A 25,864-nucleotide genomic window follows, 5' to 3' on the forward strand; every position below is an offset into this window, starting at 1 on the left:
AAGCTCAACAACCTTTTGCTACACATCATAACTTTATTCTTTGGTCTTACTCATTGTGATGGATGACTAAGGGAATGTGGCTTTTGTGTTACCTCATATTTATACCCATTAGATACAGGAAGTCATGGCTGAACAATTTCATGTTCCTTGTCACCCAGGTGTTCTAAAAAAAATGTGGGAACATATATTCAGATATATTGTACTCATAAGAATTTGTAGGGGTGCCAATAATTGTGGCAAATGTGTTTTGGAGAAAACTATGTATTTAATTATGAGACACCCCCCTTCAATTAGTTTACTTCAATTAAAGGTTAGATTTTGGGGGGGCCTGGGTAGCTCAGCAAGTATTGACGCTGACTACCACCCCTGGAGTCGTGAGTTTGAATCCAGGGAGTGCTGAGTCACTCCAGCCTGGTCTCCTAAGCAGCCAAATTGACACGGTTGCTAGGGAGGGTAGAGGCACATGGTGATTAGTGGTTTTCACTCTCATTGGGGTGCATGGTAAATTGTGCATGGATTGCGGAGGGTAGCATGAGCCTCCACATGCTGTGAGTCTCTGCGGTGCCATGCATAATGAGCCACATAATAAGATGCACGGACTGACGTCTCGGAACTGGAGGCAACTGAGACTTGTCCTCTGTCACCCAGATTGAGGTGAGCAACCATGCCACCATGAGGACCTACTAAGTAGTGGAAATTGGGTATTCCAAATTGGGAGAAAATGGGCTAAAAAAAAATAATAACATTTTGTATTATTATTATGTATTATAATATTTTTGACTGAAACATTTTTGAATGAAAGATCAAAAGGATAAACAATGTTTTTCACAACCTCCTTATCCTGCTCATATTTACCAAGGGTGCCAATATATTTGACCACAATTGTACATGGCCATTTCCTGTCTGACCATCTTCAATTCTTAATTGCACCTGCCATTCAATTTAAGACATATGCTAAAAAAATACAGGGTAAAATTGCCTTTGTTTTCAAAAGGCAAAGAAAGATGAAATTTAATGCCCTCAAAGAGTTGGGGAGTAAGAAGGTCGCGCAGAGTCTGCATGAATGTACAGGCTGTTGGGAAGGGAACTCTGGGAATGTGAAGGGAAGTTGATGCCTTTCAATTGCGCAAATGAGTTATGCAGTCAACGTGAGTGTAGGAGAGAGAAAGCATATTGCCTCAGAGCGATTCAGATTAAAGAAAAAAATCAAACATTACCTCTCACCATGGGGCTATGCATTCATTAAGGCTGCCAAAGTCCCCCCATCACCAGAGACATGCACCGTGTCGTTGTAAGTAAATGGAGCATGGACAAGAGCTAAATGTAAAAATTAACTACTACAAGGTTAAGTCAGAGCATAAGAGATATATTTGCCATTTCAGAGGGAGAGAGAACATAAGAGATGGAATTCATACAGCACTGGGATATCACAAAAAGCAACACAGGGCAGACTTTGCTCGAAGTGTAGCTGAAATACAAGGGTCTAGTGGATGTGCTGTACACTTCTAACAAGGAGACTGTGATAGACTTTTAAATGTTTTTTTTTTTATTTCCTCTGGTGCAAATACGGAGCATGAACTCATAGAATCTGATGAAAACACAAAGGTGTGCGCACTGTTGAGCCTGGAGGGAGGTGATGGACTCCAGCAAGGATGAAGGTCCTTAGGCAGGCAGGGCAGTCTGTCTGTACTTGTCTCTAACAAGTTACAACATCTTCCTCTTCTCAAACTCCTGCAGAGAAGAGGGAAGAGTAAACATGGTTCAAATAAAAGTGATTGGCAAGGATTGTAACAGGGATTGCTGCACAGATGCATGCGTAGCAGGGGGCTGTTATTAGGGCTGCAACAACTAATCAATAAAATCTAATTCAATATAAATATAATTTATAACAGAATTATAATCAACAATGAATGTTAATTTCTTTGCGCTTTGCATGGAGAAGCTTCATTAGTAATGCCACTTTGCAGGAGAAAACAAGTGTAGTAAAACTAATTGGCCAGGTTGTTGCGTTTTGTCTTTTAACAGAGTGATTGTGCTATGCAATGCATTGAGATGGTGTTCGTCAGGAACTGTTATATTATTACAACGCAAGCATTTCTATTTTGCACTAGGTGGGCAATTAAATGTCTCAGTCACAGTTAAAGTTAAAGTTAAAATACTGAGAATCAATCGGAGTGTGACCAGTTTGATAAGAATACTAAGGATGCACCGATTGTGAAATTGTGGGCCAATACCGATGTTTTAAAAAAAATTGGCCGATGCCGAATTTTTTTTTTTTGGTTTGTTTTTTGTGCCAGTGAAATAAAGAAATCTTTATTATAAAAAACAAATGAGCTGTTTTAAGTCTTTCAGCCCTACATCACACTATCTTTGAATGAGCACAAATTCAATCATAGAAGCTGGGTAGGCAACTGTTGTCCAAGTCGACAAAAAATAACAAAGACATATAAACAGATAAACATCGGCCACTGCCATCGGTGAATGACATCGTATTTGCCGATAGGCCGATGTCAGTCAACAAGGCGAATATCGGCCGATACCGATGTTTGGCCGATACACTGGTGCATCCCTAAAAACAATACTCAAATTTAGGTTTTAAATTAACCATACATTAAATCATGTATGCTTTGCAAGTGACCGAAAAAGAGTAGTCCCTTACATTACTTCATAACAGGAAAATATGGTTACATGTAATTATGTTCAATGAAGAAAATCTGTGCAAGTTCCTGCAGAACATCTAACCAGTTTATATTATATTACTAACTTTTGATTTAAATTATACTTCAGTTATTAATTACGTTATTATTATTTTTCTGTCTCGTTTTCTTGTGATCTCGACATAACTAAGGTTGTTTTCTCGTGATCTCGACATAACAAAAAGTTGTTTTTGCCTTTAATTTTCTATATAGTTTTTAATTGACATACAGGATTTACAATTAAAAGTTTATTACAAGGTATGATGGACAATGAGAGATCCTTGGCAGAAAAGTACAATTTATTATATGTAAATGTAAAGTTATGTTAATTAATTACACTTTGGTTATAAAATATTCACCTGCCCTATCCAAGAGTATTCTAACCAGTCACCATTCACATAGGCTAAATCAAAAATATTAATAAACACCAGGCAGCACGTCACAAACACTTAATAAACGTTTTTTCATCAATAGAGAAAGACTTCTTCTGCACTCAACAGGAGTCAAGAAGCACGTCTTTCTGCGCTTTCCGCAAAGTACCGTTATAACTGCAATATGCGCGCACTCGGATCTAAATTGCGGCTGGCTTGACCCAGAGCCATATAAAGAGAGAGTTGCGACAACTCCATTGACTCCAATGGAACGTTTTTTTTACAGCAATGGCGGCTCGTGGAGCCTCTCAATAGTTCCCGGAAGTAGCAGCAAACACCGTAGCATCAGAACAAACCGTTTACGACGCACTTTTAAAAGGTGAGACGTTTAAAGAATAATATTATCTTATTCTGTATATTATCAGTACATCTAAATAAAAATAACTTGTAAATTAAAACCTTATAGTTGAGTATTACTCATTAAATTAGGAGATAAGGGATGTTATCAGATAACTAACAGATTAGGCAAGGATTGGAGCTGGATAAAGTTAGTAACGAACACCCTATTAATTGTAAAATCTTTGCAAATACCTCACACATTTTTTGTTGTTGTAATTTTTATTTATATTTAGATTGCTCCTGCTGACTTGAGCCAACCATTTTTTTCTCCTCTCCATGTCAGTGGGGAAGCCATACATTCAGCACACCTTTCTCTGAGCTGATTGGAGCATCCCCATGCAGCACAGCAAACCATGGTGAAGACTATGCAACGACAACATGAAAGAAAGGACACATACAAAATGCTTGGCATGCTATTTAATTTATTAGAAATGTATTCATGAATTGCTGTAAATAGTTATTGCATTTATTTGAATAAAAATACAAAAAAAAAGTAATATCAGTAATATATTATTACAATTTAAAATAACTGTATTCTATTTTAATGTATTTTAAAATGTAATTTACTCCTGTGATGCCAAGCTGAATTTTCAGCCTCATTACTTTTGAACGGCAGTTTATATACGAGTATGCTTAAGTTGTTTTAAAGCTGAATATATTGTGTATATGAATAAGTATTGTAAGAATTATACATTAGATATATAATATTTATAATACATAAATAATTATATTACTATATATAGAATTGTAAGAATTGTAAACAATAAGCTTCATTTCACTAAATTTTAAATTTACATAACTGCTGCTAATAGTTAATAGTTCATTACCCATTGTGCGGTGCGAGCTGGAAATCACCTGTCACAAGCCTGTCTCTGTACTATCTGAAAAGTCATAAATATGACATTAGTTACCATGAGATTAGTGAAAACAATGAACATGAGGTACCATAAAAAGGCAACAGAAACCCTAGCCTGAAATAAGTTGAGGCAAATAACGGTAAGCGAACACTAATCCTCAAATATTAGCTGATTTGATCTTTAAAAAACAACATCGCTGTAACAACATACTCATGCTACATACATATGTCGGTGTGTTACATAAATATATAAAATAAATGCATTTATTGACTACTAATTACCAGAAATCGCAGTTCTGTCACTCTACTCTAACAGTTTGAAATGACCGCAAAAGCACTTCCTGGAACTATCTGAAGTCTACGTGAATCACGTGACGATCAAGCATTTAGAACTTCCGTTGTCGCAACTCTCTCTTTATATGGCTCTGGCTTGACCAAAGTCATGCAGACGTCCCGGTCCCTCAAGTTGACTGGCAATGAAATTGACCAAACGTTCAGGGTCACTGTATTTTCTACGACAAAGTTGTAGACATGATAGTCTTCTTCTAAGGTGTCTGACACTAATCTGGAAGTTGTCAATGACAGAGAGACGTCGAGATCTCGAAAAAAACTACTTTTTGTTATGTTGAGATCACGAGAAAACAACTTTTTGTTATGCCGAGATCACGAGAAAATTAAGTCATGATCACGAGAAAACAACCTTAGTTATGTCGAGATCACGAGAAAACGAGACAGAAAAATAATAATAACACAAGGCCTCTTTGAGCTTCCGTACGTAAAGGAATATTTGATCCAAAAATTCAAATTCTCTCATCATTTACTCACCCTCATGCCATGCCAGATATTTATGATTTATTTTCTTCTGCTGAACACAAAGATTTTTAGAAGAATATCCCAGCTCTGTTGTTTCATACAATTCTAGAAAATGGTGAAAGAAACTTTGAAGGTCCAAAAAGCACATAAAGGCAGCAAAAAAGTAATCCATAAGACTCCAGTGGTTTAATTCATGTCTTCAGGAGCGATATGATAGGTGTGGGTGAGAAACAAATCGATATTTAAGTCCCTTTTTAATATAAATCTTCACTTTCACTTCTTTCTTTTGTTTTGGTGATTCGCATTCATCGTGCATATCACCACCAACCAGGCAGGGAGGAGAATTAATAGTTAAAAGGACTTAAATATCGATATCTGTTTCTCATCATATCGCTTCTGAAGATATGGATTTAACCACTGGAGTCATTTGGATTACATTTATGCTGACTTTGTATACTTAGCTGAGATATTTTCTAAAAATCTTTGTTTGTGTTCTGCAAAAGAAAGGAAGTCCTACACACCTGGGTAGAGAGTTTTAATTTTTAGGTAAACTATCCCTTTAAACTACTCGATTGATTTCAGTGTTTCATTTTGAATACAAATGTAAAGCATACATTGAACAGACTTCAATTTGCACATCGTCTGAAGAAGACCACTGGGCAAGATGTGAAATATTCAATTATTTTGAAGCGATGATTAATCCAAAATTAAAATAGATAGTTGCAGCCCTTTCTTTTATGCAGTGGAAGAAAAGGTAAGTTTTATTCTCTCAAATCCAAAAAGCTGGAAAGCCCACTGCATTAAACAGGAAACGACTGTATCAGTAAGCTTTGTGTGAATCTCAAGAAGTAAGGATGCATGCAAAGCTCATCTCACAGTGCAACACGCACATAAAAACATTTCCAGAATCCATGGGTAAACATATACAATGTAAAAAAATAGACTGTATGACTAAAGGAGAAGCACAATACCTGCAAGATGAATATAGATTGTTTCAGGGAGGTACAGCTATTTACATGGTTAATTTACTGAGGCTAACAGCTGCAGGGTGATACATTGTGCTTTTGAAAACCATTTTCCCCAACAAGGGTGACAGAATTGTGTATTTTTGAGAGAATTCCCTTATGCAAATGTTATGAGTCAGAAATAAAGAGCATGCCAGAATAGAAATGCAAAGGTTCTTTGAAGAAAATATTTAAAGTTCTATTGCCATCTAGTGGTCAATCTGTGCCATGACTTTAGCGTCAAATGCAATAATCAGGATTATTGGAGATGGTCTACTCTTCAGTAAGAAACAAAATATTACAGTTTTTTTATGGTTGCATGATTATTACAGAGAGAAAGGGGGAGAGAATGAATGTGATTATTATCTTCCCAGTGTTTGTGTCTGGCAATACACAAAAGGACTGGTCAAATATATTGAATATTCACAATATATTTGCAAAGATTTTTTAGACGATATAAAGTTAAGCAGCATTGTGAATATTGTGATGACTTTATTGTGCTTTTACTTTGTCCAATATGTTTCCATGTCAGACCAATAACGTGACCTTTTCTTGCCTGCCGCCATTTGTCAGAAGTTTCAAAATTTCAGTAGTGGCGATTTTCCATGTATTGTCATCACTCAAAATTGCATGGTATTTTACATATTCTAACTAGATTTAATTTATTTAACTTGCAATAAAAAATTTTAATCTTATTGGCTACAATGGATGTATGGTCGAAAAGATGCTTCAACTGAACATTTCAGAGAAATAACATAATATAGAGATATGTTTGAATATTGTCAAAAAGCTGAAAAATATACATTCAGCTACATAGCCTAGCCCAAAACACACAATAAAGGGAGAGAGGAAGGAAAACCGAGCAAACACAATCAACTGTCAGTCGCATGTTTGTGCCATCATCATTAAATCGGCCAGTGAGATCAACACAGATGTATGAACACAATGGGCTGAAAAATTAACAACCAGCCCGAGCGTTTTTCATCATTACTCCCAATGATTACAAATTGCAAGGGTGTGGTGGAAGAGGCAGGAAAATGGTATTGATGCAGAGGAAGGAGCATTTGTGAGTGCTGATAATGAAAGGGATAAAATGATGAATGAGTGTAATACACACTTTCACTTTTTATACATCTTGTTAAAAGTGCTGGCTGTGATAAATTGAGATAATGAGGCAGAGCTGCTAACTCACCAATACAAATGGAGCTTTGTTAATTTCCTCTCTTGCGCTGCAGCTTTCTATTGAATATCTTACGGTAAAGACTGCTGTGATTTCCTCACAGGGCCCTTAATATTTGTCACCGGTTTGGCCCACAAAACCGTGAATTTTGGAGAGCCAGTTTGGCTAATGCCTTGCATGCTGATAAATCTACTTTTAAAAAAGAGCTCAGCAAGAAGATATCATTGTGTGACTCCTAACTATTTAGAAGAAAATAAAAAATACATAGAATTTCTAAAGAAACAGCCTTTAATGGTTGCTCTCAGCATGTTTGTGTTTGCAGGCGGACCTCAAGAAGCCAAAAACAGTGTGTTGTGCAATTAGATTGTAAGGTTGTAAAATGCTGAGGTGGGCGGCTCTGTGTGATATTAGTGACTCTGCCTCTCGGTTATGGCTTACACTGAGAAAAATCGATCTCACCTTGAACATGGTACTGCCCAGCTGCGCTGGAGACATGCTGACGACGACTCCAGCAGACTGGAGGGCGGCAATCTTCTCTTTGGCACCTCCTTTGCCTCCGGCGATGATGGCTCCTGCGTGCCCCATTCTCCTTCCAGGAGGGGCCGTCAGGCCGGCAATGAATGACACCACTGGCTTAGCACTGGCACCCTAAAGATAGAGTAAACAACAAAGATAAAAGATGAATGGACTTTAAATAAACAGTGGGGTGCAAAAATGTGAGTTCATACGGTTAATCTGGTAAAGCTTTAGGATTTTGAAAACATTAAAGGAATAGTTCACCCAAAAATTTTAATTCTCTCATCATTTACTCACAATTACGCTATCTCAAACTCAAAGGACTTACTTTCTTCTGCAGAACAAAAACAAAGATATTTTGAAGGATGTATGGTGTATTTATCCATACAATTCAAGTCAATGTGGTCACATTTAAAAAGGACAGGTTTTCATGCATGAGTCAATCATGAGGAAGTGTGAATGAGCTTCAAATCATGATTGTGCAAAGGAGAATTAAAATATCAAGATTTATAGTGAAAAAGGAGTTTTGATCTGTTTCTTACAAAGCTGATCATATGCCTTTATGCTCTTTTTGGAGCTTGAAAGTTTTGGACCCCACTGACTTGCATTGTATGGACAAACACATATCATATACCCTTCAAAAAAAATCTTAATTTGTGTTTAACAGAGGAAAGACATAAGTCATCATTTGAGACATTATTTGAGAATTATTATTCAAATGAAAATACAATGTACTGCAAAATAAGAAAAGTTTAATTCAACGGTTCATTCAACAATTATGATGTCTGTATTTCCCATTAACCAGGGTCATATCAGCACCAAGGATGGGATACAAGATGTTTTTCAAGAGTCTATTTTGCTTCCTCAAGTTGCTATTCACAAACGTGTTCAAAAGGAGGTATTAAAAGGGAGGTAGATCAAGGCATCTAATTGCTTGCGTGGGAGAAAGCAAATTAAGCAACAGTCGCTCAAGTCTGTCATTTAATACATCTCACTTTCATGTAATGGATTGAGTGACGTTGACTGCTGAAATAACAAGTTAACTTCCACTGTTGATAGATCATGTTCAACAGTTCAGGATTGTTTTGCTCTCATTCATGAATTCCAGAGTGGGGTATGGGTTTTGTCTTAATTGCAACTGCAGATAGGGAGCAGTTGGGTAAGTGCATGACTTTTCCAGTTGTTTGCAATTTCTGGAACCAATTTAAAAAAAATATTTTTGCTAACAAATCATTCAGACCAATTTGTGAGGATTTCTGGACATGGTGGTGGTGTTGCTACTGTTTTTAAAAACAATTATCGCATGTTGTGCTTGTCTTGTTGCATTCGATACAATTGATTATAAAATTGTAACATTGTTTTGATACTGTGGTGGGCATTCGGTGTGATGCCCTACAGTGGTTGGCCTCCTACCTCAAAGACAGAACTTTCTAAGTGAGTATTGGGAAGTATTCGTCTTTGTCGGCTCCCTTATTGTGCGGTGTGCCTCAGGGGTCCATTTTGGGCCCTCTTCTCTTTTTTCTGTAATTGCTCTTGCTTCTATACCCTGGGTGCTTTTTTTTCAGAAATGCAAGATTTCTTACCATTGCTACGCAGATGGCACACAATTTTATCTACCAGTTAAAACTGACAGTGGTCGTCCTTTTGAGGTGCTCTGTGACCGTTTTGAGGATATTACATTTTGGATGGCAAATCATTTTTGCAATTAAACGAAATTAAAAGTGAAATTTTGACTTTAGGCCCCCCCAGGCCTCCATCTGCCTTACAATATGGTTATTTTTCCTCAAGCGTTAAATCACAAATGAGAAGTCTTGGGGTTATTTTTTATTCGTCATTAATTTATTATAAATTAGTGCAGTGGTAAAGGGACGTTTCTTTCATCTAAAATTGTCGCTAAATTTCTCCAAAAGATCTGGATACTATAATCCATGCTCTCTATCATCATGTTTGGATTACTGTAATTCTCTGTACATCGGTCTGCCTCAAACTGCTATTTTTAATCTTCAAATTGATCAAAATGCAGCAGGTACACTTCTTACCGGTACAAAAAAGAGGGATCATATTTCTATTATAGCAACTTTACATTGGCTTCCAGTCAAGTATAGAATTGATTGTATTGATAGTATTTTAAAATTGCTGTCTATGTGTACAAGGCTTTATCTGGTGTTGCACCAAAGTACATCAGTGACCTTTTGATTACTTACCCTCCTGAAAGAGCACTTCGATTGTGTAATCAACTTCTCTTATCTGTCCCTTGTTTTCGCTGCAAATGTAAGGGTGGTCGGGCCTTCTCTGCTGCAGCTCCCAAACTTTGGAACAGCCAGCCCTTTCACATGAGGTCTGCTCCTTCACTAGCCAGTTTTAAATCTTTTCTTAAATCTTACCTGTATTCTCTATATTTTGATCATTCTTAGCTTAAGTGTTTTATGGTTTAGTTACACAGACTGTATTCTGTTTATTGCAGTGTATATTTTGTCTGCTGCGTTGTTGTTTATTAATATTGTCACTTGTGTACTTGCTCCTGGTTTTTTCTTGATACTTTTAATATTTCACTGTACAGTACTTTGGTGCAACACTGTTGCTTTTAAATGTGCTCTAGAAATAAATCTTGACTTGAATAAGTAGGTGTACAGGTGTTCCTAATAAAGTGCTCTGTGAGTGTATATTCGCCATAGAAATTTCCATAAATTTTATATTACTTTTAAGATTGCATTCTTTTCCAGGTTTGGAAAGCACAATTTCAAAATGTCCTGACATTTCCATGTTTTGTGGGACCCCGATCAAGTGTCTAAAATAAAATATTGGATCAAGTTCACCCATTTAACATTTCTGTCCAATTTGGCAGCATCTCTTGGGGTGGTTTACCATCAAGGGTTGAGTGAAGGTTGTAGCACCTGGGTGCACATTTTAATTCAGATAAGGCCTGGACTGGACCCCAGTGCTAATGCAAACAAGCTCTTTAGAATCTCAGAGGAGAGAAGGTTATTACTAAACTTCACTAGCAATTCTTGATTCTACTGAATTTTAAATGGGATTGCAGACTTCAGGTAGAGAAGATGAAGTGAATGTGACCGTTAGTCAAAGACAATCCGGCTTAATGCTTGATAATCTTACACTACATGCAAATATTATAATGCTCCACAGGAGCAGTCTTTGGTTCAAAGCTCAATCTCTGCTCAAGCTGTTCATACCCACGCAGCTGACTGCAGACTAAAGCTTAATCTGGTAAGATTAAGATAATAATATTGTGCTCAGCACAAAGACAAGAGAGAACGCTTGATTTGAAAACTGTTCATTCATTTTGTTCTCTTTTATGTTAAATGACAACCTCTCCTTAAGACACTCTTCAATCAACCTTGAGAAACTTATATTGCACTGAGTTACATATGTCTTAAAGCATAAAATAAAGGTTACACTGGCGGCCAAAATATTGGAATAAGGTACATATTTTGCTGTTTTGTAAGGACATTGGTACTTTAATTCACCAAGGTGACATTCAACTGATCATAAAGTATAGTCAGGACATTGCTGATGTAAAAAAACAGCACCATCACTATTTGAAAAAAGTAATTTTTATCAAATCTAGACGACAGGCCTCATTTCCAGCAGCCATCACTCCAACACCTTATCCTTGAGTAATCTTTAGGGCTGCAACTAATTATTATTTTTATAATCGACTAATCTAACAATTATTAGAATGATCATTTGAGTATTCGGGCGATTATTGCAATGATTAATGATTAGCTCTTAACCGATTATTCAGCTTGTGCCTAGACTTAAAAGGCTGTATTAAAATGTGCTTTCTTAACAATAAAGAAGAAAAAATTATCTTTTAAAAATACATCTAAATGACATTCACTGAATTAAAGGGGAAAAACTACTTGGATTTTTAGTTAAATTGATAAAAGATGAAGTGCAAAAAGATTATTGTCTTGTTTTCCATTTAACATTGTCTAAAAAGCCTTAAAACAAGATACATTTACTTGAGAAGCAACATATAAGATACTTGCTTTAAGAGAATGTATCTTAAATATAAGTGTATTTTGAAAAGTGTATTTTTTCACTTGCACAGTAAAGAAAAGATATTCTGCAGTATATCCGCTAAAGTAAATGTACATAAGGAATATTTATATTAGAAATAAAAAAAAAAAAAAAAAAAAAAAGTTGCATTGTATAATAGACTAACTTTTTTGATCCATCTTTAACTCACAAAAACAAACTCTTAATTCTTTATAGAGCTGCTTCTTTATAGATTTTCTTCACCATAAGATACTCACCATGACAGTCATATTATAATTCACTATGTCACGAGCAATCACTTTAAACAAAATCTAGCTGCAGCAAGCGTGCGCCAGTGATGAGCGTCTCCACACAAGACAATGTATCAGCCTGGAGAAGTTTGAAACTCCCTCGCGCTGTTTTTTCACGCGACTCATATAAACGGCACAGACCGTACAAATCCCAGTTTCGGAGTTTGTGCTCATGCATACAGCCCACTTCCTTATTATTTGAACATTAATAAAGGATGCATTAAATACAGTATATAATGGCGCAGTGTTTCCTTTTTAGACGCTCAGACAGGCAAGTTTTGCTCAAGCGGAACACCAGGTACGGCTCCGCTTTATTTCACGACCACACTGCTTCTGTATTTAATTATTTTGCTTTTGTATTATAATACTCTGCAATCTACATCACCTTAATCTGTTTGGAAAGCTTGGAGTGCATCTAGACTGTGAGCTGTTCATTCTTCCTCTCCTCAATCAAGAACGAGCTGAAGTGCTGTTTTCCCGCGTCATCATCGTTTCAAAAGATCTCATGTTGTGTTAAATGAAATCAGACGAATTTTGGACAATAAAAATGTGTTGACAATTTTTTATTGTCGACGTTGTCGATAATGTCGAATAATCATTACAGCCCTAGTAATCACGCTTAATTTGGTACTAGAGAATCACTTGCATTATATCAAAACCAGTTTTTATCACAGTTGAAAGGTATTTGGTTCGTTAGATATAGCTTAACATTGTCTTTGTGTTTGTTTTTGAGTTGCCACAGTATGCAGTGGACTGCATGTCTTAAGGTCAAAAATGGCAAAAAAGAAACGGCTTTCTCTAGAAATTCATCAGTCAATCATTATTTGAGGAATGAAGGCTATACAATGCTTGAAATTGCCAAAAACTGAAGATTTCATACAAAGGTGTACACTATAGTCTTCAAAAACAAAAGACAACTGGCTCTAACAAGGACAAAAAGAGATGTGGAAGGCCAAATGTACAACTAAATAAGAGGATAAGTACATCAGAGTCTCTAGTTTGAGAAATGTCCTCTGCTGACAGTTTCATTGAATTCTACCTGCTCAACACCAGTTTCATTTACAACAGTAAAGAGAAGACTCATGGGTGCACGCCTTATGGGAAGAATTGCAAAGAAAAAGACACTTTTTAAACAGAAAAACTAAAAGAAAATGTAAGAGTGGGCAAAGAATCACAGACATTTGACAACAGATAATTGGAAAAGAGTGTTACGGATCTTAACCCCATTGAGCTTTTTTGGGATCAGTTAGACTGTAAGGTGCATGAGAATGACCGACAAGACAGCCACATATATGGCAAGTGCTAAAGGAAGAGTGGGGTGAAATGTCACCTTAGTATCTGGACAAACCAACAGCTAGGATGCCAAGTATCGGCAAAGCTGTCATTGCTGCATGTGGAGGATTTTTTGATGAGATACACTAAGATACATCTTGGATGGGTAAATTATCAGCAATTTTTTTTTTTTTAACTATTCCTTTAAGGGACAATGTTCCCTTGGTAGCAAAGGTTACCAATAAGTAAGAACAAGTGTGTCACTGACAAGCACTTAAGAATATTGATATCAAAATGCTGAATTTGCAGAAAGGCAATTTTACAGTTTGCCTAGGCAATTCTGTTACTACAAGATCTTACTTGGGTATGCATGCTGGGAGTTGCTAAACTAGAAGCAAAGAGGGAAAAGTGATTGCATGCTTGTATACAAGCAAGCACCAGACACCTGTCTAACAGAAAATGATGCATGCATGCAACAATTTGATATACAGGATTGGACCAGAAGCAATTGTCACAACTATCATTCCAAACGAAAGTAGAGAACCGTTTCCAAGGCCATTTTGTTTCAGTCAAAACAAAGAGTTGAAAAGCTCACAAAAATGTTTCAAAGAGCAACATAAATCTGACATTAAATTTTCTAAAGCCACTAGTTTACCAGCCCCTGTATGGATTGCCACCTACAATACTGCCAAGAACCTCAATGCTGATGTATCATCCCTGTCTGCAGTCCTTAATCAGGTCACGATGCGTTTTACAGTCTGATCAATTCAGGTCTTGTTAACAGCTGCACAGACGAAAAAATGTCATAACCGCCAAATATTTCTTCCTAGGCTGAATCCTGCAAATTAAATGTAGCATGACCGATGATCGATCAATCTCCATTATTCATGACCAAGGCCATCTTTAGAGCATTCACTAAAAACTACCTCACTGAGGTTTTGAGAAAAGTTTACCTGAAAGGAGTAATTTCATACAATTTGCAACCAGGTATTGAGGAAATTAATTGACCAGCCAAGAAAAGAAAATGTCTGGCAAATGCATGCTCAACACAATGATTTCAGCAACTTCTCAACAGTTATGAATATTGCAGGATGACAGTTTGCTATTTCTGTTCAACTCATTTGTGGCAACAATAGAAATGAGTCATTTAGCCGGTTCTATTTGACGATTCTTAGTACATCAATAATGTGGCACTAAAATGAGGCACTTGTGCATACAGCTGACGCATTCAGGCAAATTAATTGAACTATACTGGGTTACTGCAGCCCACAACTGTTGCACTCTCAGACCTTAGCTCAGTCTCACCCTTGTCTGGCTCTGGATGCCTGAGGGCCTCTTGAGAAAATGTACTTTCATGTGTCAGTTAGCTGTACACAATTTGCCTCAATAAACACAGCTGTAACTATTCCATGAGTCGGAATATCAGCACTTTCTAATGGCTCGTTAAGTGCATTTCCTGCAGGAGTGAGTGGGTACGATTCACAGAGCCAAGGCTTTATTTTTTTATATTATCACAGAATGAAAAATTCTCCCCGAGCAAGAGATATGTTAATACATCATCTCTCTTAAAAAATCCAGACTGGAGGAATAAATATGACATAGTTAATGATGACACAAACTGTGTTAAAAGTGTGTGGGGGGTCTTTGACGGTGAGTGAAATACAGGCTGGCTGATCCAAAGATCACACTGAAAGCCCTACAGATTTTCCTTCACAACCAAAACAGATCAAAGTGCAGCTGGAGGCCATTTGCTCATTCACAAACACAATGTGTGCTTGTGCACTTGTCTTCTGGCTTGTATCTCATCTCTTGGGTGCCAGCTATGAAAGAGAAGCTCCATGTGTTTTGAGGGTTCCTGTTTATTGAGGAACATTGCTGATATCCAAAAGATCAAGAAGAAAAACACTGCATACATCTCAAGGGCTAAGAAAAACGTATTCATGGGCAAACAAGCGATTCATGAATGAATAACAGCAATCCGTATCCTTTGTGTGTGTAGGGTGTGTAGAAGAGAGCTAGAGTTCTACACATTACCTTTACCTCCTTACAGTCTGAAATCCTGCACACGTGGTTCAACATGTTTTTAAAGGGATAGTTCACCCAAAAATGACAATTCTGTCACCATTTACTCACTTCATCTTGTTAAAAACCTGTATTACTTTACTTTGTTCTGTGAAAAACAAAAGCAGATGTTATACAGAATGTTCAGTCTCAGTCACCATTCACTTTTATTGTATGGAAAAAAGATGGGTAAAGGTGAAGGGTAACTAAGGCTCTCACTCCCTAACATTCTGCATAACATATCCTTTCCTGATCAATGGAAGACCGAAAATCGAGCTTATGTATAAGCAGGAACCATTGTCGAGCAGGAAAAGCAATATTGTCAGAAAAGCTCCCAATTTGTGAAATTAAAGGTTTGAGCATGAACAAGGATACTCTGAAAGGAATATTCCCAGTTCAATAACATTAAACTAAATCTACAACATATGTGGCATAATGTTGATTACCACAAAACATGTTTTTTTATTGCCCCTACTTTTCTTAAAAAAATACATATATATCTGAGTTCCAGTGAGGCACTTACAATGGAAGTGAATGGGGCCAATCTGTAAACAATAAATTCTCACTGTTTCAAAGGTATAGCCACAAGTCATAAACAATATGTGTCAAAGTGTGACAAAATCACTTAGTAACTTTTTCTGTGTATAGTTATAACCAGTTTTACAACTTCTTGCCATGACGATGTAATGTCAACAAACCTTAAAAACCTAAAAATGACAATTTAAAAAACTTTACAGATCAAATTATACATGAATTTTAACATAAGAATTAATATAAGTGCTTTTAAGCTTCACATTTCTGCCTTTAAACCCTCCACCATTTGGTCCCATTCACGTCCATTGCGAGTCCATCAATGTAACTTTGTTTTTTTTCTTTTTCAAAGAAAAGAAGGGACGAGTCGAATTTTTTTTTTGGTGGTAATCAACATTATGCCACAAATGCTTTCGATTGAGCTTAACTTGTATTGAACCCGGAATATTCCTTTAAGTAAGAGTGCTACTCCACTCAGTTTACCGGTAGACACGTTTGGTCACGAGCAACTGCATAAATGTAAATATTCACCAAGAAAATAAAGCAAACATAAACATTGCCAAACATTGTGGACATTATGAGAAAGCAGAATGTTTTGACAGCATTTTGGTGGTCCTGTGTGAAAGGTAGATTTGCATAGCCTAAAGATCGCAAGAATGCCCGCCCACTTTTTCAGCAGTCTTAGTTTCTGCAAGTATTTTTCCCATTATTTGTTTCCATAGAGATTTCATAAAATACTTCATGAAAGAAATCTAAAACCTTGAGGTGAATCATAACATTCTAAAAATGTATTAAAAAGTGAAAAAGTATTTGAAAATTGGACAAAAAGGCAGCAATCAATGACAAAGACTGATAGCTTCAGCAGAAGCAAATACTGTCTATTAGGTTTTTAAGTTGTCATAATAGTCAATTCCTCTATGGGAAAAAGAATGGGATTTTTATTTCCAGAACCAGATTATTGTGCTCTATTGCTTTTGTGAATAGCAGATATGGTACAGTACGTTTAGCAGAAAAACTCATCTGGCATTTTTTGGACAATTTAAAAGGTTTTGTTAAGTAATTCTGACAAGCATCTTACAGAGTTGTGCTGTTTTAGGTACGCTGCCGCATTCTCCTCTGCATCTCCGCCAATCTCTCCAATCAGAATTATGCCCTCTGTTTTGGGGTCCTGCAGGAACACCTCCAGACAGTCAATGAAGTTAGTGCCGTTAAACGGGTCACCACCAATACCTAAAAGACAAAAGACACTTTCTTCAAAGAACTGTTTTCTAGACTAAGCAATGTTAGAAAATTACAGATCATTAGTTTGTCATACCAATGCACAATGACTGTCCCAGACCCACTTGCGTGGTCTGATGTACAGCTTCATATGTAAGGGTGCCTGACCTAGATACAATGCCTGGGAGAAAAGAACACAGCGACATGAAAATTCAATTGTAAGATTATCATTTAATACAACATCCAAGTGTAAGTGTCTATTTACTTTCCTATCCTTCCAAAATTACAAGCGATAAGTGTTCTAAAACTTCCTGTCTGTACAATATTCTAGATAGCAAACATGTACATTTAAAAGCATTTCTGCTGCTCTCAGTTCTATTTTCATGGTTGCACAATGCAACCAGGGGGCAACTAGCTGGCATACAGACATATTACTTTGCAAATGTCAAATGTAATGGCACTGGAAAGGGTGCACCAACCTCTGCTGAACAGCCTTGCACTACCAGAGAAAGACATTTCATGAGGTCATATCTTTTTACAGCAGAAGCAGACACAGAGATCATGTCAGAGTACTATTCTTCAGAGCTCTTCAAAAACGCCTATCTACTGATCGGGCATGCATGGGTCTTATGACAGCAAAGCCTTGCTGATTAAAACAGGGTTCGTACAGATGCTTTAAAGTTAAATTCAAGGACTTTGAGAACAAATAAAAATGTGCTTGAAATGATGTCATTAAATTGCAAATTTTATTAATTTAAAATAAAAATATTTTAACCATTCAGTTCACCACTTATCACAAGTACAACAATGAGCATCTTTAACTACATATTCACACAGTAACAATTCTTGGTTCATTCATGACGAAATTGATGTGCAATTGTAGTGTGCTCCCTTAAAACACACTTCGCTTTCCAATAAAATTGAATAACTGGGTCCGTAAACAGTAGTCCATATGACTCATGTGCTGTGTTCCATGTTTAGTCACACAAAAGATTTCTGTGAGGAACTGACCCAAACGGCAAACTGGTCATTCTCAAAAAAATTTGACTTTCCAACTTACAAAATATTGAAATTTTCCATTTAGTTCAGTTTTTGCCTATAAAGGCTGAGGGTAAACATTTTGTAACATGTTGACATTCATTTTTATTCATAAAAGGACAATTTGGCTGTTCTTTTTTCTTTTATTATTTAATTTTGTTAAAGTTAACACACTAACGAGGGTTAAAAGGGTTACAACATCACATTTTGGGGGTTCCAAATATTACAAATATTTTTGTGTCAAAATGTGAATAACTTTTTAACATGCTGGGGAAAATCACTCTTTGCATATTTAAGCAGCCTCTGAACTTAAACCTTAAAATTATTTTATACAACTTTTTGTATTTCAAAAATGTAAAAATATAAAAAAGATTGTTTTAAAATTGATCAAACCAATAACATGAAATCAAGGGACAAACATTATTTTTTTCATTATTTAAATTATTACTAATCATTTTGTTTTGCTTTTTTGCACACTTGTTCGGCCCTGCACTAATGCTTTCATTCTATATTTATTTATTTATATATAGATATTATCTATAAATTATATATTTTTTAAATCCTCCAGAAACACTTGATTCTGATTGGCCAATTTTGAACAGCGCTGCCAAAAGTAACAGGTGCTATGGTGCAGGCGCTATGCCTGCTTCAGCTGTGGTCTAGTGGTCTGTCCGTGTATTTCCGAAAATAAATAAATACATTTCAGTTATTAAATTATTTAAGCAACGTATTTTAAGATTTTCTATAATTCAAGAACTTTTTCTACACCTCTTGGAGAAAAATGGCTATTTTCAAGGGTTATCCAGGATTTAAATTTGATAAAGCCAGATTCAAGTACTTCAAGCACTTCAAGCACCTTGTACGAACCCTGTTAAAATGATAGAGAGTGTCTGCATATGGCTTGAGTGCACAGTGATGAGTAGCTATCAGCAATCTGAAAATGCATGAAGATCTAAATACTGCCTGCATTTGAGTTCAAGGTCCCTTAGTCTACAGAGACATCTCATCAAGAACAACATGGTGAGAAACTGACAAATCACAATAAAAAAAAGGTCTGTCTTAAATTGAATCTCCTCGATCTCTGCCTTTTTGATGCTTCTCTGATGATTGTGAAGACATTTTCAAGGCTCATTTTATTCTATCATTCAAGCAGCATTTGATATCATGCCCTGAGCTGCTCCACAATCAAATGTAAAGACAAACCCTGCCTGAAGGATGACTATACTGAGCATTAGAGATTGAATAACAGAGGTGTTATCCAGTGGAAATGTTACCAATTCTTCCTTTCTTGTGGATGTGTCCAGGCATGATCCCAATTTTGCATTCGCCAGGCTACAAACAGATGTTGGAGAAAACACCATTAGAAATCTGATTTAGTTTCAATTAAACATTTGACTGTAGGCAATTAAAATGTATAAGCATTATGGGTGATATCAGCATGAAATCAGAATTCACACTTTTTACTTTCTTAAACTCATGCAACCCAGTGTACACAAGCGTGGAAGTTGTATTTTGGCTTCGGTATAAGCAACGTATAATTTAAATTCATTTAAACCGACTGATCTCAGTCCAGGAGGTTCTGTGCTGGCAGTTAAGTGTTAAACCTTTGACGTAGGGAGTCATGTGACAAAACAATATGGCGGCGAAATAAAAATGTTGAAATTTTTTGAAATTCGCAAAATGACACTGCTATCGCTGCTAAACTCAAATGTACACTAATGTGTACTTAAGCGCATTATTCCCTTAGAAATCCTAGATTTACTCTCACAATGAGAATCAATGGGTTCAACTAAGCTGAATAATGTTTCTTATAGAGGCTTTTTGTGAAGTTAGCATGACAATAAGGTGCATTTCAAACTGTTCTGAGACCACACAGCACACTGAAGGTAAGGTCATTCACTACATAGGGAGCATTCTATTGCTTTCTTGTGCAGGAAAGTTCATTCAAGTTCATTCACTTCTAAAATCCGACCAAAAGTTCAGTTTCAGATTGCAGATGATGTTTGATTCAGATTCAGAATTGATAATTTTTCTATTTTTTTTTTTTACATTTTAACAGTGATTGGATGATGCTGTCCATTACATTGAATCAGAATTTAATTATGCTAATTTCTGATGTAATATCTGTAACATCTACAAAAAAAATATATAAAAAAATACAAAATAAACACTCCTGGAAACATAAACAATTTGATATACACTCACCTAAAGGATTATTAGGAACACCTGTTCAATTTCTCATTAATGCAATTATCTAATCAACCAATCACATGGCAGTTGCTTCAATGCATTTAGGGGTGTGGTCCTGGTCAAGACAATCTCCTGAACTCCAAACTGAATGTCAGAATGGGAAAGAAAGGTGATTTAAGCAATTTTGAGCGTGGCATGGTTGTTGGTGCCAGACGGGCCGGTCTGAGTATTTCACAATCTGCTCAGTTACTGGGATTTTCACGCACAACCATTTCTAGGGTTTACAAAGAATGGTGTGAAAAGGGAAAAACATCCAGTATGCGGCAGTCCTGTGGGCGAAAATTCCTTGTTGATGCTAGAGGTCAGAGGAGAATGGGCCGACTGATTCAAGCTGATAGAAGAGCAACTTTGCCTGAAATAACTCGTTACAACCGAGGTATGCAGCAAAGCATTTGTGAAGCCACAACACGCACAACCTTGAGGCGGATGGGCTACAACAGCAGAAGACCCCACCGGGTACCACTCATCTCCACTACAAATACGAAAAAGAGACTACAATTTGCAAGAGCTCACCAAAATTGGACAGTTGAAGACTGGAAAAATGTTGCCTGGTCTGATGAGTCTCGATTTCTGTTGAGACATTCAGATGGTAGAGTCAGAATTTGGCGTAAACAGAATGAGAACATGGATCCATCATGCCTTGTTACCACTGTGCAGGCTGGTGGTGGTGGTGTAATGGTGTGGGGGATGTTTTCTTGGCACACTTTAGGCCCCTTAGTGCCAATTGGGCATCGTTTAAATGCCACGGCCTACCTGAGCATTGTTTCTGACCATGTCCATCCCTTTATGGATACCATGTACCCATCCTCTGATGGCTACTTCCAGCAGGATAATGCACCATGTCACAAAGCTCGAATCATTTCACATTGGTTTCTTGAACATGACAATGAGTTCACTGTACTAAAATGGCCCCCACAGTCACCAGATCTCAACCCAATAGAGCATCTTTGGGATGTGGTGGAACGGGAGCTTCGTGCCCTGGATGTGCATCCCACAAATCTCCATCAACTGCAAGATGCTATCCTATCAATATGGGCCAACATTTCTAAAGAATACTTTCAGCACCTTGTTGAATCAATGCCACGTAGAATTAAGGCAGTTCTGAAGGCGAAAGGGGGTCAAACACAGTATTAGTATGGTGTTCCTAATAATCCTTTAGGTGAGTGTATATTGCATGTTTATTAGGTGCTACTAGTTACAAATTAACAAATGGAAATGGAAAATGCACACAGCTCAGGAGGTTTGTTCTTGCTTGGTGCACATTATTCAAAAGACAAAAAGAAAATTGTCTTTGTAATCTTTTATCAAAATGTAATTACTTGCTCCATCTCTGAAACAACATTCTTTTGGCTGACATCACCAGTCATCGTGTTCACTTATTTTTCAAATGTCATATTGAGACCATTTGTCACAAATCGATTAATTCCTGATGGATAAAACCAAGTCCTACTATTTTATTTCTCGTTGATTTTCCTGTTTCACCAGGAAATGCGGCACATTATGGAAGTAAATGTGGTTTCATTTTGAGAGAGAGACACAATATGCAAAGGCTGACTTTTCTATGTAACTTAAACACACACAAAAAACTCATATTCTAGCATTTATTTTTCCCCTGAAATTCACTTGCAATGTTAGTCAAAAAAGGCTATTTTTGCTATCAAACCTTTCATGTTGGGTTGCACCAACCAGGATTAATCTTACATTTTGATTAAATAAGGTTTATCTGATAATTTTTTGCACTAAACTTTAAGCCCTGTTTAAAAATAATTAGGGTTACATTTTAACCATCGATTTTGATCCTGATTTAATCTGAAATAACTTTAATCCTGTTGCTCCAATACTTTAAACTCTTATTTAAATCTCAGTTAGGGATTAACTTTAAACTTGCAGCTGAGGTGGTTTAAATAAAAAAACAGACCTAAAATTAAACATGAATGACTAGGTAAACGAGCAGTGGATGTTTCGCCAGCCCTCTGAGAGACGTCTAATATATTATTTATGTTTATTATGGTCCGAAATCTTGGGCCTTTAGCCACGATATGTGCTTTCAAATTCGGGGAGCAAGTGTGGTGGCGCGATTACCTGCTTCCATTTAACGAGAGCAGTAACTATCAACAGGTGATAGTTATTGCCTGTTTAGGGCTGTTTATTTCTGGCCACAATAGTCGGGCTGACGAGGGGAGGCGGTCGATCAGAGACCTGTGTGTTCCTTTTTTCTTAAATTATGATGCCATATTTTAAAGCTTGTGTCATTGTACAAGCTGCTGTGACATTTTCTTAACCTGCTTGATTGGCCATGTGTACTAACAATCTACAGCTAGGCCCAGAATCCATCATGGTAGACTCAATTAATCTCAGATGAATGTTTTTAATCACAGTTTAAAAGATTACTCTCTGATTTGTTAAACCATATTTAAAATTAAGTGGTGCAACACAACTCAAATTAAAATAAAACTTAGATCAACAAACCCTGGATTAGCTCTAAACTCTACATAATTTAATATTTATTGCCGCAACCCACCATAAGACTTCTATATGTAAATTATGTCTTATTTGAATGGCTAACCTCATCACTGGTGCAATGAGCAACACCCCCACCAAGTTGCTGAATACTGAATAGGAAACTAAATAGTACAGCTCTTTTTGTTTCAAAAGTGTAAAAAGAAATAAATAAAAAAAGAAAATCTTGGTTTCCATATTTGAAATCCATAAATGGTGTCCCACTTAATGATTGTTGACAGTCAGCCCTAGTTTATGGGAGAATTATTCAAGCATTAACTATTGATGAAGAGATTGACATGTTCATTTTGTGTAGCTCTTACGTTGATGACACCGGGACAGTTGGGACCAACAAGGCGTGTCTTGCTCTGGCGAAGCAGCTTGTGTTTGACACGCACCATGTCCTGCTGGGGGATTCCCTCTGTGATGCAGACCACCAGGGGAATCTCTGCGTCAATTGCCTCAGTTATAGCGGCTGCTGCGAAAGGAGGGGGCACATAGATCACGGTGGCTTCGGCACCTGTGCCATCCTTAGCCTGCAAAACCAGCAAAGAATCAGTATCAAGTCTAAAAACTTTCACAAGTCTAAATTTCTGGCCCAACAAACCATTTAGATTTATTTCAGATAATGATAAAGATTTTGCATTGGACTTTTGACTAGTTTGCAATTATTTGATACTTTTCAGTCATTTAGTTGCAAAGGATTGTATGTGAACAGGCCTTTAAACAGATCTGGGACATGGCTTCTGGCCTTTAACACTTCTTATACTTTTGTCATCACTTGTCCTAAATATGTCTCCAAAAAATATGCCTCCCTTAGTACCCTCAGAGAATGAAAGCAGCTGCCTGTATAATCTTTGTGACTCACAGGATATTGTCAGCTCAGTTAAACAGGCCATTACCTCCTTCACAGAGTTGAAGACTGGCAGACCCAGGTGTGTTTTGCCCCCCTTGCCTGGGGACACTCCTCCTACTAACTGAGAGCCATAGTCCAGAGCCTGCTGACTGTGAAAGGTGCCCTAGAAAGAGAGAAGGGATCAGAGAGAGCTTAAACATTGACTGAAGTATTTGAATTTGAATTGAAGACATGTGGCAATTGACAAAAATAAGATTTTGTGGCATAATTTATAAATGTGTATTTTAAACAAGATGTTTTGTTTTGATTAGACTTTTTTAGAGGTCTTATTGATGAAAGAGGTCAATGGAGAATGGCCATACTGATTCGAGATGACAGAAAGGCAACGGTATCTCGTATAACCACTCTGTGCAATTGTAGTAAACAGAATAGCATCTCAAAATGCACAACACTTCGAACCTTGTGGCGGATGGACTACAACTGCAGAAGACCACATCAGTCACTTTTTTGGACCATAATAAGTGCTCAGTGAGTGTATGTATGATTTCAATGTTAGAATGTATGAGTATATTAAGATATTAACATTGTCTCAAATTAAAAAAATGCTGTAACCGTTTGTTTCATTGTAGTTCATGTCTAAATCGAAACGTGCAAGATAATTCTGGTAACTATGTAATTGGACAAAATGCCAAGTTCGAGTAGTCTGATAACGTTTCCCTGTGGAACAGGAAAGCTACAACTTTGGCCATGATCTGAATTTTAGAGATTTGTATTTGTAGTTCTTATTTTAAATCAACAAATTTTTACCTGTACTCTAATAATCTTAATATTTACAGCTAATTCCACTTTCAAAACTAAAATAAGGCTCATTTATAAAATACACCACAAGAAAAATTTTCATTAAAATTTTTGTTTTTAAATTGCTACAGGTCAAGAACTCAAATGAACAAAATTTAGATTAAATTGTTCTAGCTCCATAACTGTTCAGCAAGCAAACTTCTAATAACATTAACGTCAAAGTGAAATAAAAATTAACACCATTTGCTTTATGCATTTTCGTGGTCTTAATGTGTACAATACATTGGTGCTGCAATACAGTCTACTTATGAAAAAATACTAAAAGAGGACTTTGTCACTTGAGCAGACTCAGTTAACCTTTGCATCTATGATATTCTTCATTGCATCTACAGCATTGACATGACACAATCAATGCCATTACACTAAAATAATTTCAAAAACACAAAGAACACCTCAAACAGAAAATCACTTACTATTACATGGTTTGCATGACTAAAAAAATTAAAGTCACTTCACATTCATCTTAAGTTATTAAATTAATGACTAGATCTAAAGAGAATAATGTAGGACAGGGCATACTTAAATTGCCTCCATGTGACCCAAAACATAGACATGAAAAACAAATTAGCTTTGTGACACACTTTATATCAATGAAAGCAAAGCTGTAAAATGTAAGTTTAACAGTAATATATCCTACCCTAAATGGATTGGACTTGGGATTTGAATGGTCTGGAAATGTTAAATTGTGAACTTCAACCTTCTGTTCTCGCTAGATCCATGTTAATTATTACAAATTATTTTGAAACATTGCAGAGAAGTCCAAAGGCAAGGGTCGCCAGTACCGTCAATATCTTAACACCGTTACGCTTCAAATATAATTAGGAAGAATGAGCAAACCTGGCATGTTTTCGATCCATCTCACCTCCCAGCATCCCCTTGCCAATATTTTCAACATCATTTGTACTAGCGCCTTCATTAACACTGAAGTGCTGTGCTAACTTTGCCATTTTTCCAGCACGCTGCCTCCATTAACAGTGGGGCAATTATGTTGAGGTATGATTTGCTTATGTAGCCGAACAGCAAAGTTAATACGCAGTGATGACACTCTAGTCATTCCTCATACCCTTCTAATTATAATGAGTGTTCATTAAAACTTCATCTAATAACACTTTATTATAGTAAAGAGCCATTAGAAA

At 36.6% G+C, this 25,864-nt stretch overlaps 1 protein-coding gene across 1 annotated transcript in view; it reads right to left on the reverse strand.

The window, feature by feature from the left end:
• Positions 1-1,350: 1,350 nt before the first annotated feature.
• Positions 1,351-25,864, reverse strand: part of LOC127643838 (succinate--CoA ligase [ADP/GDP-forming] subunit alpha, mitochondrial) — a 42,142-nt gene continuing 17,628 nt past the window's right edge. The window contains exons 3-9 of the mRNA XM_052126749.1: positions 23,917-24,033; positions 23,338-23,550; positions 19,540-19,597; positions 17,325-17,408; positions 17,088-17,239; positions 7,779-7,967; positions 1,351-1,731 (exon numbers count right to left, since the gene is read on the reverse strand). Coding sequence (XP_051982709.1) covers positions 1,705-1,731; positions 7,779-7,967; positions 17,088-17,239; positions 17,325-17,408; positions 19,540-19,597; positions 23,338-23,550; positions 23,917-24,033 — 840 coding nt within the window. The 3' untranslated portion in view covers positions 1,351-1,704. The remainder of the gene's footprint in view (positions 1,732-7,778; positions 7,968-17,087; positions 17,240-17,324; positions 17,409-19,539; positions 19,598-23,337; positions 23,551-23,916; positions 24,034-25,864) is intronic.

Source organism: Xyrauchen texanus, chromosome 5 (genome assembly GCF_025860055.1).
Source record: "Xyrauchen texanus isolate HMW12.3.18 chromosome 5, RBS_HiC_50CHRs, whole genome shotgun sequence".
Classification (NCBI taxonomy): Eukaryota; Metazoa; Chordata; class Actinopteri; order Cypriniformes; family Catostomidae; genus Xyrauchen; species Xyrauchen texanus.